The sequence below is a fragment of the Parus major genome, chromosome 4 (assembly GCF_001522545.3).
Source record: "Parus major isolate Abel chromosome 4, Parus_major1.1, whole genome shotgun sequence".
Taxonomy (NCBI): domain Eukaryota; kingdom Metazoa; phylum Chordata; class Aves; order Passeriformes; family Paridae; genus Parus; species Parus major.
This window is the reverse complement of record NC_031771.1, coordinates 12,438,833-12,454,504: the sequence shown is the minus strand read 5'-3', so window position 1 is coordinate 12,454,504 and position 15,672 is coordinate 12,438,833. Positions and strand designations below refer to the sequence as shown.

The following is a 15,672-nucleotide window of genomic DNA, read 5'->3' as shown; positions in this document are numbered from 1 at the left end:
TTATCCCCCTTGCAAAGCTGACCTGGAAGGTTGCTACAAGCACAGAGCCTACAGAGTGAAGGCCTAGAGCTGTCCTAGGACTATTTGCTGTATTTCTTCATCAGGAGTGAGAGCCAGAGCTTTCCTTTTCAATTTCAAAATTGAAGATTAATATAATTGATAAAATGAAAAAAGGGGAAGATGTTATCTTCTGGTCTTGTAGGAGAATCCTTTACCCCCCACCTCCAAATCGACTCTAAATCTATTTAAGATGAAAAAAGAGGAAGGAAAACCAGAAGAAACCAGAATATAGCCAATCTTTTTAATTAGAGTATATTGTACTTCCAAACTGGATACACTAGAAATTGGCAATGCAACATAAGATGCAAAGAAATATACCAGTTACTGTCAAAATGACCCTGTACAGCCTTATAATGCAAAAAGCTTTATACAATACAAATTTTTATTAATGTACACAAACCTTGACAGAATGATTTTTGAACATAATACAAGTAAACAAAAAAAAAAAAAAAAAAAAAAAAAAAAAAAAAAAGAAGAAAAAAAAAAGTGCTGAGACCTTTAACTGAATAACTGAATGGAAAAACACGCCAGGTTTAGTTAAAGGATGCATAGTGAAAACCAGTATGAAATTACCTTTATGGTGGGGGGAATTTATCAGAACTGTTGGTCATTAATCAGTAGGGGGAACCTCTGGAGAACATTCCTGTCTTTAGTCTTGAACTGCAAACAAATTATTTTAATATGCGAGAGCTCTGATAAATAGTGTATTTTTTTTCTTAAAAAAATAAAAACCTCCTAACACACTTTTCCTTAATGAGAAAACTTCTATAACTTGCCAGAAAGAATCAATTTATCCTTTCCAAAGTGCTAAACAAATTTCCCAGGTACACTAAACATTGCCAGGTGCAGTGGGATATGGTCAAAACACGTGGCGGTCACATGCAGGCAGCTCATTCTTGGAAGTTCCAGCCCCATTTAAACTGCCATTTGGTTTAGATACAGTGGCCTGCTATTACAACAGTCCTCCTTCTTCTTCCTCCTGGACAGCTGTACCTTACCTGTAGTTGGTGTGAAAAACAAGCTTTTTGATTTGGGAGTGTTTGATTTTCTGTGGTGTGGTCAGAGATGCACGTGTGGAGTGTGTTTCACAGAACTGGTAGAGCTGCTGGATACAGATTGCAGATGTCATGCTGTCAAGATAGTAACTATTTTATGCTCTGAGTACTTACCAACACAGTATTTTCTATTTTGTCTGTAGTCCCAGGGAGGTGTGAGCAGGAGCTCTGATGGAGTAAAGCATGGTGAGCAGGGCCCTGAGTTAGGCAAGTGTTTTATAAAGGTTTACAAGCAGTTTGGAGCAGATGGGTTTTCTTCACTGCATACACAGAACCGCCAAGTGCTCATTAGAACCAAAACTGTCTGCTGGAATGTAAACAAATGGTGACACTTGTCTGTCCTGTAATTAATAATGCCAAAGGATAACCTGCAATGATTTTAGATATTCCCCCCTTGTAATTAGCTTCCAGTATGATAACAGGAGTGTGCAGGTTAGGATGTCCTCCACAAACAGGAAGAATTTGGTCATGACAGTGGAAAAGGTTTGGCCATCTCAGTACAAAACAAATGTAGGACTCTTGCAAATAGGTTAAAGTGATGCAAGTTTTGCATCCAGAAAGTCTTTCTACACAAGCTTCATTTAAGACCTAATGAAGATCGAGTTACATTTCTACTTGTCCATATGGCGAAGAGCCCTTGTGGACAAGAAATGCCTTCCTGAACTGGGTCGTTGCTTTCCTGCTGTCACGAACAAGGGGTGATTGGATCCCCCCATCCCACAACAACCTGCAGAGGAAGTTCCTTCAGAACAGCATGAGGGTGGGTAGATAGCATGAAAGATGTGACTCAGGGCACCTCTTACAGTGGCTTGGCCAAGGGACAGGGAGGGGACTGTGGCAAAAGCAAGGTCAGACAGTTCTAATAGCTGATAAAAGATAGCCAGATCCAAATCCAAGAAAAACCATGGAAAACAATAATTCAGTATGAAGGCATTCCTGCATGTCATATGAACATTTTGACATGTTTCACATTTTATACTTCCAATTGTAAAACAGAATACTTTTAATCCAAATCTTTCTTCCCATGTATTAAGTTGTCTAAGGAACAGAAATCAATTAACAGTCAGTTAGCTTCTCTTGCATTAAGATCACTCTTGGCATTTTGAGATTAACAAAGGTTATACAACCAATCTGCATTTGCTTCTTCCTGCAATAAAGTGCTACATATAACATGTCATTTTAATGACCACAAGTAGGAGCATTAAATAAGTACAAAGTTAGCTTCCTAGCAGGACACACTTTATCTGCCATCAACAGAAAGGAATAAAGTATTACTGATGACATGGAGGGGAGCGAGAGGACTGTCAAATTTGCAAGTACAATTGAAATACTGAGGGTATAAAAGAGAACTTTATGGTTCCAAAAGCATCTTTTTATAGCTTTATATTTCAAAGAAGTTACTGGTACCTTTTCAAATAAACAGTCTTATTAACTTCAGCCCACAATTTGTTTTTTTTCTTTTTTCTTTTCTTTTTTTTTTTTTTTTGCAAGTGAGAAACAAACTAGTGCAAGACTAAAGCACTGTGCAAAACTGCCTTTTTTTTTTAGTCTGAGTATTTATACCCAGAATTTATCCATACCTTTTTTAAATCCCCTTGTTGGATTTTTTTTTCCCCACCATAGAATTCTAGTTATACAAGTTGTTCCTGAAAACTAAAAGGTAACCACTGCATAATACAGTATATATATAATATTTATATGCCCTTTTAAAACAAAAGATGTATGCTGTGGCCCAGAGGCAGGTGTTTGTCACACCTGTGTAAGAGCTGAGAATCGGGCCTGCTGTGTGGGTGTGTAGGCTACACACACTCTTTTCATTGTCGAGCTCTCATCCTGCAGTGCTGAAAGCAACTTTTTTTCCTCACCAGCTCTACCCCAAATCCTCAAACCTTGACAACTGAATGCAAGGCATCAAACAACTAAAGGGAGCTGCAAACAGCACTGAAATAATACACCAGGTGTCCCCCCTGCCCCACCCCAAACATCGCTCCTTCTACAGCTCCACAGTTCAGGGGAAGGCAGGGGGAAGGCAGGGAGCCAGTGTGTGAAAAGGGAAAAAGAAAGATGATTAAATAAGCCAATCCAAGGGATGTGCAAAAGCAATGTCATGGCACACTACAGGCAGCCTCTCTTCCACGCACCCGCACGCACACAAAGCCCAAAAATAAAATGCATCAATATGTCATCTTACAAGTGCTGATTGCCAATAAGGACACTCTTCTTTTTCAGCTTAACAAGACAAAATAGTTTCTTAGATAAGAGTACTGGGAACATGCCTCTGAAGGTAGAAGTATGCAGTAGGTCACCTCTTGGAGATTTAATAAAGCAGCTTTCATGTCAATGCAATAAGTATACACACAGAGCCATTTGCTAAACCTTACTAATGATATAGTACAAGTGTTCGTTACCTCTTGGGGCTACGTTTTGCAGCAATGTATAACCTGCTGGGTTTGTTGGGGGATTTTTGGTACAGAATGCAACTGCCCTCAGACAGTTTCTGCCCTTTCTGTTAGTCCAAGGTAGGCGAGGAAGGAGTGTTTAGGTGAAGAGGCACCTCCCGGTGCAGTCTGAGGTCTGGGTGGATGGAATGTGAGATCGTAGTGGTTTTTGGGGAAAAACATTGTTAAAGGAATAAGGTGGGCAAACTCTGAGTTCCAGTATTTATCAAAGCATAGGGAAGTGCCGTTGATGGCCAAGGCTTTCACTGCCAAGTTTGGCTCTGCCCCGCTGCCGTGTGCAGCGGACATAGCTACTGTTTGCAGAGCCTGGGAGGCAGACATAACTGAGAGGGGCGACAGAAGGTTCCTGGAGCTGTTCACTGGTAGGAGTGGACTGGCTTCCTTGGAGGTCGAATACTGGCCCTTCTTCTCCTCTTCGGAGCAGTCCCCATTCTGGTGCTTCTTCACGTGGCGGCTGAAGACAAAAGGGTGGGTAGTCTTGAACAGGCACTCGTCGCAGCTGAAGGTCTGGCGTGGAGCGTGCTTCAGTTTCTTGTGCAAGTTGAGATTGTCTTTGCGTTTGCAGCTGTAGCTGCACTGGTCACAGTGAAAAGGGCGCTCGCCGGTGTGGACACGCACGTGCTCGATCAGCTTGTTGGCCGTCTTGGACAGGTAGCCACACTGGTCACACTTGTAATGGTTGCCAAGGCGGTGCTCTCGGATGTGCATCTCCAGCTCCAGCTGGTTGGCTTTCACTGTCTGGCAGATCCGACACTTGTACTCCATCTTGTAGTGAGTCTTCAGGTGGCACTCCATGGCTGCGGGGCGGTTCGTGGAGTAGATGCAGAATGGGCACCTGGCAACACAGCAAGGAGGGGCAGGGACAAAGAAAAGAGGAGTCACTCAGCTGGCAGACCTGCGTTCCTGCTTCAGCCCTGGCACTCAGCCCCTTTCTGACCTACTGAGGAGGAGAAAAAGGCACTCAGTTCTTCCTGTGAAGCCTCTTTCCAATATTTGGTTCACCTTGACACATCTCTACTTAGAGGAGGTTTGCCCATTTAATAGCATTCCTAGGAAAATACTGATTCACTCTGAAGGAGCATCCCTTTAACCTTCTGGCTTACCTTGATGGGGTCTTCCCCCAAAGCAGGCCGGGAAGTGCAGGGTGGGTGACTGATGCACGGGTACTTTGTGTAACGATTCCTAGTGTTTGCACGAAGTCACTTTGGCCATTTTTTCCATTAAGTGGTTTAAAGTGAGTGTTTACAGATGAGTATGAAAACAGCTGTTTAAGTAAAGATGGAATAAACTTGTAATACCACATGTACAGCAAAAGCTTAGGAATTCCCTTTCATGTGACCTTGAATAATAAGCTCGCTGGGTATCCTGCTAGGAGCAGCTGAAAGCCAGGCTGTTTGGATGATTTGTAGGGACTCCCATTTCTGGGAGATGAGCTAGCCGTGCTGAGAGGGGCATGGGCTTGGCACTGTTTGCCTACAGCTGCCTCTGCCATGGCAGGAATTGCTCCTGTGTAGGAACAGGATGTGGGTTCTGCTTCCTCACAGCAGCAAGCGTCCAGCCTGGGGTGGACATGGCAAAGGGCCTCACCCCACTTCCTGAGCCAGGAGGGGCCAAGAAGGGTAGAGGAAGGAATTGTGAAACTTTGGGAAGGAGCCTGAGCTGCACGTGGAACAAGCCTGGCCACCCACCAAACCCAAAACACACCCACTGTTGCTTGGTGCAGCTGAGAGGAAGTTGGTGGGGACAGCTCCCTGCCAGGGACCTCTGCTGTATCAAACCAAGCACGCACCTTCCACATGGAACCGGTGAGCTCAGAGAGTGGGGCTGGACAAAAACTTGCAACTAAGGCAGCTGGCTACTGTCTTCCAACATCCCTAGCTGCCACACATCTGCATTCACTGTTTAGCAGGTCTGCTAATTGTGGTCTGGCATCTTGCATAGTTTCTAAGCTGAGATTCTCTCTCTCCCTATGCGTGTTTTCCTTGCTACATCTGGTTGCATGTACAGGTATAATATTACTCTAAAAGTTAATCAAGAGATTTTTGAGGAAAGTGAGTAATAACAGGAGGACAAAGAGATATTAAAACACCTGGACACATATCCTGATGCACATCAAGTACTCTGATCCAGAGAGGGAACCTGTCACTGAGGCGTCTAATGTGATTCTCTCTTTCACCAGAGGACTTGGCTGTCAATGCACACATACCTCTCCTGGGCTGGGTGCTCTCTGGATCAGAATCTCAGATTTTGACCTGGAGCTGGAAGAATCATGTTTTTTTTCTCTTCCCCCACAGCAAACAGGAGACAGAAAAATACAATTTACTTAGATCTCTTCAGGCTCTTCTGGATGCCTTAAAAAAAAATAAATCAGAGCTTTTTCTTAGATGCAGCTTTCAAGGTACCTAATTATAACTTGAGTTGGATAGGAATATAGACTGAGAAACCCATTCTGTCGGGAAGACTTGAGTCATACTATGGTCCTGGTTTTTCCTTGGTAAATAGAGCAGATTTTATGCAGCTTAAACCAAATGTTCATTAGACAACTGGTCTGTGTGTCCAAGGCAGACATCCCATCGTTCTGACAGACTTCTTGTTTCTCAGTCTGGTCTTCTTCCTAGATTCAGTCATCTCATCTCATCTCAAGTTACCACAGATCCCAGCCTGTGGAACTACCGAGTTGGAGACCAGAGGCTGCCTGGCAAACAGGACCAGTTTTCCAAAGCTGCAGGCAAACCGAGGGAGCTGCACGCGGCAACGTTGAACGTGGTGCGCTCCTCGTGTCCCAGCCACAGCGCACTGAAAACATCACTCTGCCCAGCAAGAGCAGCAGAAGCTGGGAGCCCTGTGCTGGACCCTAGCTGGGCTCCACATGGTTCCAGCCTTTTTTCCTGCAGCAGCTGGACCAGACAGAGACCAGGGACGTGCCTCTTTCATAACATCACACTGCCTGTCCACAGAGCAAGCATATGGCCCCAGCAGTCCCTCCTTCCCTCAGGAACTGACTTTGACATAAGGGTACATTCTCTAGAAACACTACTCTGCACCAAAAGACCTTAAAGGCCACCACCACAGCCAAAACCAAAGGGCTTTTATCTCAAAAGACTGCATTACTCATTGTGTTAATTTATACAATAGTGATTGTTACGGGGCATGCAAACAAAGCAGAAAATGTCCAACTTACTCATTCTTGGAGAGAAATTACTTTGGATTTGAGTATACAAAAACTATAACCTTTGAGGTTGTAACTTCATACCTCATTGCAGAGGCCACACAGGATTCTTTGAGCCAGATGCAAAACACAGCCCGTACTGGGCATTTCTTTTTGCTCTGATGCCTTGGAAAAAAACCCTTTATTCTGCCCAAAGCTCTTTGCAGCACCACCTCATTCTCTGTAGGACCCATCACATACTGTCTCCTCTTTGTCTTGAATGGGGAAAGTACCACAGTTTGTTACACCTCCTCTGCTGCTAGGTTACCAATCTGCTGTAAAGATGCAAACCTGAAGAACAGGCCTTGCATCATCTAAATACAAGGAAACCCCAAATCTGAATTATTAGTTAACCAACCCTTTCTGACTGACTTCCTTTTGTCCTATCCCCACAGTATTAAGGTGCTTAACACAGTAAAAGTTTGTGTACTTGCTTTCCTTACTTGAGCCCACCAGTGGGGACAGTGTGGCATTTCTTGTGCTCCAGTAATTGCTCAGGTGTCTTCATGAACTTGTGGCACACGTCACACTCGAACATCCGTGTGATCAGGTGGATTTGCAGGTGACGCTCAAACATATTTTTTGTTTTGCAGACAAAGTTACAGAAAACACATTCAAAGCCTGAAAAATAGAGCAAGAAAACTTAGTCCTTCCAGTGTGGCCAGATTGACTGCATAGAGAGTGAGAGTTTGTATTTGTTAAACAAATTTTTTACCTTTCTCTGACTTCTCTTCAGTGTTCACTGAGGTCTGACTACCAGGCACTACAGAAATGACCAGCAGGTTATTTGACCCCTTGTTTTTTGGGGTTATATCTGCATCTTCTTTGCTGTTGGCAGAGTCACTCAGTGCTGACAGCGAAGATGAAGATGGACTGTTAGATTCACTGGGTGTCTTTCTCTCTTCAGCTGAAAAACAAAGAACATTAACTAGGTCAGCAGATTAGATGGAATCTCCATGATTCTGTTTTAAACTTCAGGAAGTACTTATATTCAAAGTTAATTCAAAACAAGTCTGAAATTAATTGAGCTGATTAAAAAAACATTGTTTGGCCTCCTTCCTTTTTATTAGTGTTTAACCACAGCACATCTCTCACTTTATCCTGCAACTGAGTGTTTCCGTGATGGTAGTGGGAAGGAATCAAGCAATTCTATCTCATTACTGGACTGAAAAAATTCCCCAGAAAACAGTTTGATTACTCTGAGTTCAAAAGCTTGTCACTCAGAAGGGAAACAAAAAAAATTTCTGTAGGTTTGAGGGGCAGAAACCAAACGTACCTACTGGTGCAAGCTAAACTTCCCCCACCTTTCTATTTATGTGGGTTTGGTCCAGTGAGTAAATTTGGGATGAAAGGTAAAGGAGAATAATTTCCCTCATTGTACTGAAGAGTGTCCTCAGTATCATTGCAGAGGTAATAGCGTGGTCTCACGATTTATACGTTTTTATTAGGATCTCCAAAATTATCCAAAGATAATTGAAAAACATGTTATTTAACTGGACCTAGAGATAAAGCTTCTTTATGAAAGAAAGAAAGCATCACAGCTTCCTTATGTGTGCAACAAATGTATGAAGTCCAAACCCCAAACCCTATCACACACTAGAACTGAACAAGAGAGAGAATACCCATATGAGAACTGCCATAAGACAATGAGGCAAGGATGGGCAAATAACTCCCTCCTACCCATGTCCTGGTTCAATGAGAGCTGTGTTAGAAGGAGACTTCACTAAAACTTCAAATTCTCCATGTGATACAATCCCCTGATCAAGACCTCTGCAAACACCAGCACCTGTGTACTTAACTTTAAACTGATGAGTGGCACCTTTAAGATGAAAACGTAGGAATGCACTAATGAAATCTGATGACCCGAGCTGCCAATAGGGAGGATGACTGGATATCATACAGAAAGATTCACTGACCTTGGGGACAAGAGTGATACAAATGGAATGAAATTTAATAGCACAGAGAACAAGGTTATGACCTGAAGGGCCAGCAACAATAATTTTTGCTACAAATGAGAAGTGCTTAGGTTGGAAATAGTCAAGGAAAACAAAAGTAGAATTGGAGCAGAACAGGCAATGAATATGAACAGTTTTGGGGAGCCTCCAAGGAAGGTAAATGTGATCACAGAATGTTATTGTGTGACCTATCCCCAGTAGCTGCTGCTGGTTTGCACTGCCACCACTGCTTATTTCATTTCAGCATGTACAGCTGTGATTGCATATGTCCAGAGAAGGGGTTCCAACAAGAACACATGCAGTGAGGGATTGGTACAGCATGAAAACTGTGTACCACATAGGAAAAGGCTCGGTGTTCATTAGAGGGGAGAGTGTTGTTCTCCAGAAATATACTAAGGGAATAAATACTGTGGAAGGAGGGATGAAATGTGGAGGGAGGAAAAGGCAGACTGCTGCTTCAGACAGAGGGCAGCTTTGGACAAGAACAACGTATGTGTAATCGCTATGACACACAGAGGAAATTTTAAAAAGGTCCCTAATCTTTAATGCAAGAAAGTCTACAGGTGCCCATCTCTCAAAATAGTTTGTTTAAAACAATGATACTTCTTTGAAATCATATGCCATATCCTCACAAACAGTCCCTTTATGACCTGGTAACATCACAGGATAAGGAACTGGAATCAAGTGACCCAGAAAAAACATTCTATTTTTTAGTCTGTATTTGCCATATGTATGAGCATTTGGCTGAATCACCAGCTGAAGGGCTCAGTTGGACAGGGTGAAGGAAGAACAAGGGAGTTTTGCCTATCTTCAAAAGACAAGTAGCAGTTTCAATCTTTTAGCCACAATAGGAAAATACAGCAGAGCACAGCTCACTTTTGAGCTCTGAGGCTTTTCACATAGCTATGGGTGGTGTTTCTCATTTGCCTTCAACTCCTATTTATGAAGTGCAGTAGTGCTGAGAGCTATGCTGGCATAAAATCCCTTGAGAGCTTTCCAGTAGTTCATATTTCTGTAGTTCCATTTAACTTATGTATCTGTGAACACAACCAATCGTATTCTTCTCTCCCTTTTTCATCCCTCCTGTTTTCCCAATTTTATTCCTGGTAGGACAAGAAAAGCAATTTAGCGATGGAAAAGTTGTGCTGGATGCAATCAGGTTCCGTATTGTAAATACAACTGTGAGTAGTTTGTGGCAGCAAAAACACTACTGCCTGTTCTTATAAGAGAAATTAATGAAAAGGATCTCAATTTTCTTCTCCTTAAATTATGCCAGGCTTCGTTAGTTGGACTAAGCATATGGAGCTTGTTTGAAAACTGCTATTGCTCTTATCCTTGGCTATTAAGCGAGCATGACTTGTTCTGCTATTTCATATAAAATACATTTATGGTATTGCTGAATCACAGTGTCAACTAAATATCAGTGTGAAATTCCAAACTGATGGACTGTGGGGGCAAACACAGTGAGGAGCAAAGCTCAACATAATGTTTATTTCAGATTTAGACCAGGTATGCACAATTAGCCCTCAAAGTCACCTTATCGCTGAAGTCAAAGCAGGATTTTGATGAAATAGTAAACCAGAAAAACAAATGAAATATTTGACTGACTCCAGCAGGGGAGGGGATTTGGGGGATAAGGGGAATAGGAAGAAGAAGAAGAAGGCTAAATAGTCCTTCATTTATTTCACAAAACTTGAAAACTGATCTGCACTACCAGATAATTTGCCTGGCTGGAGTCCAATTCACTTCAACTTTGAGAGATCAGGCCTTAATTAGCAAGCATTTCAGTGAAAGCAGAGTGCTAATGGGAAGTGTGAAGGTTGCACCTGAAAAGCAAGGAAGAGATCACTGCAGCTGGGAGAGAGGGATCATCACCTGTGTGCTTGTTGTTGACATGAGCCTTCATATCTGCCTCTTCCATAGTGACAAAATCGCACGCCGTGCAGCAAATGGAGAACATCCACTGCTCCTTATCCACGTGGAGAGACATATGACTGACAAACTGGACATTCATCTCCGTCTCAAACCCACACACGTGGCAGCTGCAGGCAGAAGAGAATTCAAGAGTAAAAGAAACGTTAAAAACCAAACAACAAACAGAAGCCTATTGCCTTTCCCCAGATTTGCAAGAGGAAACTCACAGCAGAGTTCTCTGCTCTACCTCGCTGCCCAGTGTTCACTGCAAAATTCTTTTGTCTGCTGAACTGCCTTTGAACTGATGGCCGTGCCAATGTGATTAAGGGCAGGCACAATGCAACAATCCTGTACATGCTATAATGATGCTAAATAATCATAAAGTTAATTAAAAACTACAGATTCCAGATGCTGTGCATCACCTAACTGATTCCTTTGGGCAATAAGAGGCACTGCAGCTTTGCCAAGATGTTTAGTACAGCTGATACACTGACAAACAGAGAGCTTGCTGCACACTCCAGGAGTGATTTTCGAGCCCTGGAATGGTTCCCATGCCAAACTGGGATCTTGTGCAAAACTGCCTGGCAGTTTCAGTGTAAGCAAGTAAAAATGGGTTCAAACATTTCTTATGCTTGACTGGAAAACAGCAGTCTTCAGCTATGTGAATAATTAGCAGGGATACAGATTTTGCAGCCAGCATATAAACAGAGTGATACTGAGAGGCAGTGGAAAGGACCCTTTAATTTAACTTTCTTTGCAGAGTCCTCCTCTTGCTTTGATTAGGTCATTAACATTTAAAACAAGCCAGAAAGATTGGAAAAGGCATATACTCCAGGGCACTATTTTGCTTTCCCAAAGGGAAGTACTAGATAATCTAATCCGGCAGGTCTCATTTATTTCTTACTTCTATGATTTTGTAATTAAATCTGCTCTTGGCACTTTGACTCAAAGTAAGAGTGATTTGGTAATCTGCTTGGCCACTAGAGTGCACATCACAGTTTGCAGAGTGCACAATAGTGCATACAACAGGAAGAATGTCTAAATACCCATTTTATCTGGGCAATTCCTTTCAATTTTTCAGGCAAATCCTCCAGAAGATTTTCTTTCTTTCACCATGTTGGTCACAGAATGTATAAACCACTAGCAAACAGAGGAAACATGTAGATTGATAACACTTGATTTCATGGATTTGGCTGAAGACAAGGGAACAATCAGAGGCAACTGGAAGCATCGGGCTTTAGATTTGCTGTGAATCCATATACGTAACGAGATGTTTCCAAACAAAACTTTAAGGAACACTGCTTAAAAAGTTAGAGAGGCTTCTGAGAGGCCCAGCTGCCTCACAAAGCCACTTAGAAAACCAGCCCCACAGCAAACCACCAAACAGCACGAAGCAGCCAGCCGGGGCTCACTGCTCATCCTAAACCAGAGATACGGGCAAGACAAATAATTCAGCCATGGCTCCAACTCGGCAGCACCAGAAGGGTGGCCCTGTCACAGGTCCCCAGCAGGCACAGGAGACAGTGCATGGCTCACAGCCCTCTCCTGGGTGCTCACCTGTAGTAATAAGGGTGCTTCTTTCCGTCGCTGCCCTCAGCCGTGACGGCACTGACGATGTCCTCGGTGTCGGTGCTCACCAGCTTCACCGAGTGCACGGTCAGGTGCTGGTTCAGGTTAGCACGGCACTTAGCAGCATAGGGGCACAAGTGGCATTTGTATTTTCTCTCTTCTGAAAAAAGGAGCAGAAAGATGTGAGTGTATACCTCTGTCTGAAGCCAGCTGCTTTGGAAGCTGCCAGTAACCAAGTGTGCATTCCTTTGGGTTTCTCCAAGCGGCTTTCAGGATGAGGTACTTCGGAAGCTCGACATTTTAGAAGTTTATAGGAGCAATTACTCAGAAAAAAACCCCAACTAATTTGAAGGTAGTTGAGGGCTACTTTTTAAATTTTCTCTACCATTTGTAGTTGGATAATATAAAACTTTATAAACTGGAAAACTGGGGCTACTTCTGTTCTGGAAGCTGCAGCAAAGCCAGTGGAGAAACAGTTCAGTAGTCTACAACTACCTCCTTTACCCAGCATCTTTTATTTCATTTTTGGACTTAGTTATTGTTGAGGTTGCCCATGTGATCATTTTCAGAGAGCTGATAGTTGATGATTTCGTATTAAAATCTGAGGGTAGGAGGAAGTGGAACACTGTATATCATCAGTCCAGTTCCAGAAATAAACTAATGAAAAAGCTCACTCAAAGAACAGTCAAAACAATAAACTAATTCATCACGAGTTTCTGATGCTTCACATTTTCAAATATTATTCTTTTTTTATTCTAAATTAATGATTTCTAGATATTGGCAGCACAGTTTTTGTGCATGCAGCAGACTGCATTTTGCAAAGAGTTTATTAAAATAACCAAACATTACATCAGCTTTTACAACCTTTTCCTTTGCAGGTCTGCCCCTCCAAAACTGAAATATGATGCTACAAGTGTGAGGGGAAAGGCATTCCATAAAGCAACTTAGGACTAAGGAAACCCCACTAGACCATGGAGCATCAGCCTTTACAGGATGGCTCTGCTGGATGGCTCAACATATACTGGCATTGTACCAACAGGATTTCTCAGCACTACATGGGATGTTCTTGCTTCTGAGTGTTATTTTGTGCTGTGCACCTCAGCAGACTGACAGAGCACATCTTCCATATAAAAACTCTGTCTCAGCTGATTTGAAGCAAATTCACTTTAAGAAAGTTGATATGGGGTAGAAACAGCCCCTGTGTTCCTTTCAGAACTGAGAGGATGAAAGCAAAGATGAATGAGTTATTCAATGCTTTCAGTTTCACAGATTTAAAACACCAAGGCCAAATCTTTTGTTGTTCAGTGACACTTGAAAAGCTCATCAGTGTGGTGGGTTTAGTGCTTGCACAATCAGGTGAATGATATTTCTGTCCAGAAAAACCCCAAAATAAAAAAAAAAAAAAAAAAAAAGGCTGTGCCTTCTCTTCAGAACTCCATTACCAATCTTGGTTACCAGTTGGTGTCTACAGTCTGGTCTGCTGGAACCTGGACAAGCTTGAATCGACAGGTAGGGAGAAATTTCATGTAGGCTGCAAAGAAATAAAATGTTCACTCCCTAAGCCCGCTCTGACATTGTGTCCTGTTCCAGCCATTGCCTCTGCTCCAGGTGAGCCCAGGATGGCTCACACACTCCTCTCTTTATGTTCTTCCTCAAAACAAACCCCACAGAATTCCCGAGTGCTGTACCAACCACAGGTAAGCCCTGCCTTACCTGTGTGCAGTGAGAGATGCCGGGACAGAGTCTGCTGGCGACCAAACACTTTTCCACACACATCACAGGGAAACAGCTGGTCATTAAATTTCCAAGATGGCAATCCATTTCCCACCTCCAGCCCCAGCTTTTCTGTTTCTATGCCAATAAACACAAAGTCATCTTAAGAACTCTGAAGACTTGCAGATTTCATTCAGTAGAGCCCTGTAGGCATCATATAAAATGCAGCACTTCGGCAGCATGCTGTATGATCTGGCACATGAGTTCATTTAGAAAGGAAACTTCCAATGCTGGAAAGGAAATTAATCTTTCATACAGCATCTTTCATACACACTCGAAAGCAGAGCACTGAGCCAAAGTGTTCCGGACATAGGCACAGTCAAAGAGTTAAGCCAGAGAGAAAGTCAAGAGTGAGCAGGGCAAGCATTAACCTCTAATTATGGTTTTGTGGAACAACCACTCCTTCAGCTTTTTCAGTCACCCACCTTTGCCTGATGCATGAAGAAGCCTGGTCTGAGATGGTCTGTCTAAAACAGGATTATTATTCATGGCTGAATAAAGATTTTCAGATAGGTTTTTTTTCTACTGAGGCAGGAATTTTTGCTACATAGAATCATTTAGGTTGGAAAAGATCTCTATGATCAAGTCCACCCATTAACCTAACATTGCCAGGTCCATCACTAAAGCCATGTTCTCAAGTGCCACATCTACACACACATGAGCAGTCTGACTCTGAAGACCAGAAGATTGCTCAGACAAACATTAGAACAAAAGGAAGCAGCACCCCAGTATATGGCTGGCATCCAAGGTAAGCTCTACCCAGCATTGCTATCCTCTGGCATCAAAATCCCCAGCAGCTTAGAGGGCCATTGAAAAACTGTGACCCAGAGTGAGCTATTAGCTTTTAATAAGTGGTTTAATTGTTTCAGGAACAGAGAGAGTCTGCAATACTGAAAAAAAGAAACCCCACAGAGCATAGAGCACAGATATGAAAGCACTTTGTAAGGAAGTTGAGAGAAAGGAACTGGGAATGAGGAAGAGGGAAAAAGGTTACACAATGCTTCAAGAAACTGAAAGCATGGCCAGTTTTGATTTGGACAGAATGGAGCAAAAAGCAGGTAGAGACTGGGGAAAGCAGTGTACTGCTTAAAACAATACGAGAAAGAGCATCACCAAGTCCTGAGTAAAAAAAAAATACCCTGTGCAAGGGTCCTGTTCCCTGAGGAGAAGGGACTGCTGCTGTAAGAAGTGCACAGAACTGCAAGGGTACTTTTTAAACACAGCAGCCAGCAGAGAGGGGCTTGGTGTAATTCTTCTAGTTCCACTGGAAGGAAAAATGCCACTGGCAGAGCACCTTTCCCTGAACCAACACTGCCTCTGGGATCGCTGCCCAGAACAAGCTCCACCAGTGCGTGTGAACATGCCCTGATGGAGGAAAACCACTTGGCTGGGATTTCCAGGTAAATGCAGGGAGAGGAGCTGGGGACAGGGGTTCAAAAACACTGTCGTGAGTATAAGTTAATATGGTGGAGTTTGGCATAGACTGCAAAATCTTCATCCCATGAAGCACTGAGGAATAAACACCTCCCCCCCTTGTACTGGCAGCCCCTCACTGACAGTCAGCTACCACTGCAGATGTGAATACCATGGCTGAGAGAGTCTCCTTCAGAGAGAGCTTTTCAGACAACTCCATTGTGGTTTAGGCAAAGAGCTGTCAAATACTGTATTTAATTTAAGCA

General features: G+C 42.9%; 1 protein-coding gene across 1 annotated transcript in view; it reads right to left on the bottom strand.

Annotated features, from left to right (window-relative positions):
• Positions 1 to 282: 282 nt before the first annotated feature.
• The window catches only part of ZNF827 (zinc finger protein 827), a 98,672-nt gene continuing 83,282 nt past the window's right edge, over positions 283 to 15,672 (bottom strand). Inside the window, exons 9-14 of the mRNA XM_015623640.1 lie at positions 13,934 to 14,071; positions 12,209 to 12,380; positions 10,613 to 10,779; positions 7,498 to 7,689; positions 7,226 to 7,403; positions 283 to 4,409 (exon numbers count right to left, since the gene is read on the bottom strand). Of these exons, the coding sequence (XP_015479126.1) occupies positions 3,602 to 4,409; positions 7,226 to 7,403; positions 7,498 to 7,689; positions 10,613 to 10,779; positions 12,209 to 12,380; positions 13,934 to 14,071 (1,655 nt within the window). The 3' untranslated portion in view covers positions 283 to 3,601. The remainder of the gene's footprint in view (positions 4,410 to 7,225; positions 7,404 to 7,497; positions 7,690 to 10,612; positions 10,780 to 12,208; positions 12,381 to 13,933; positions 14,072 to 15,672) is intronic.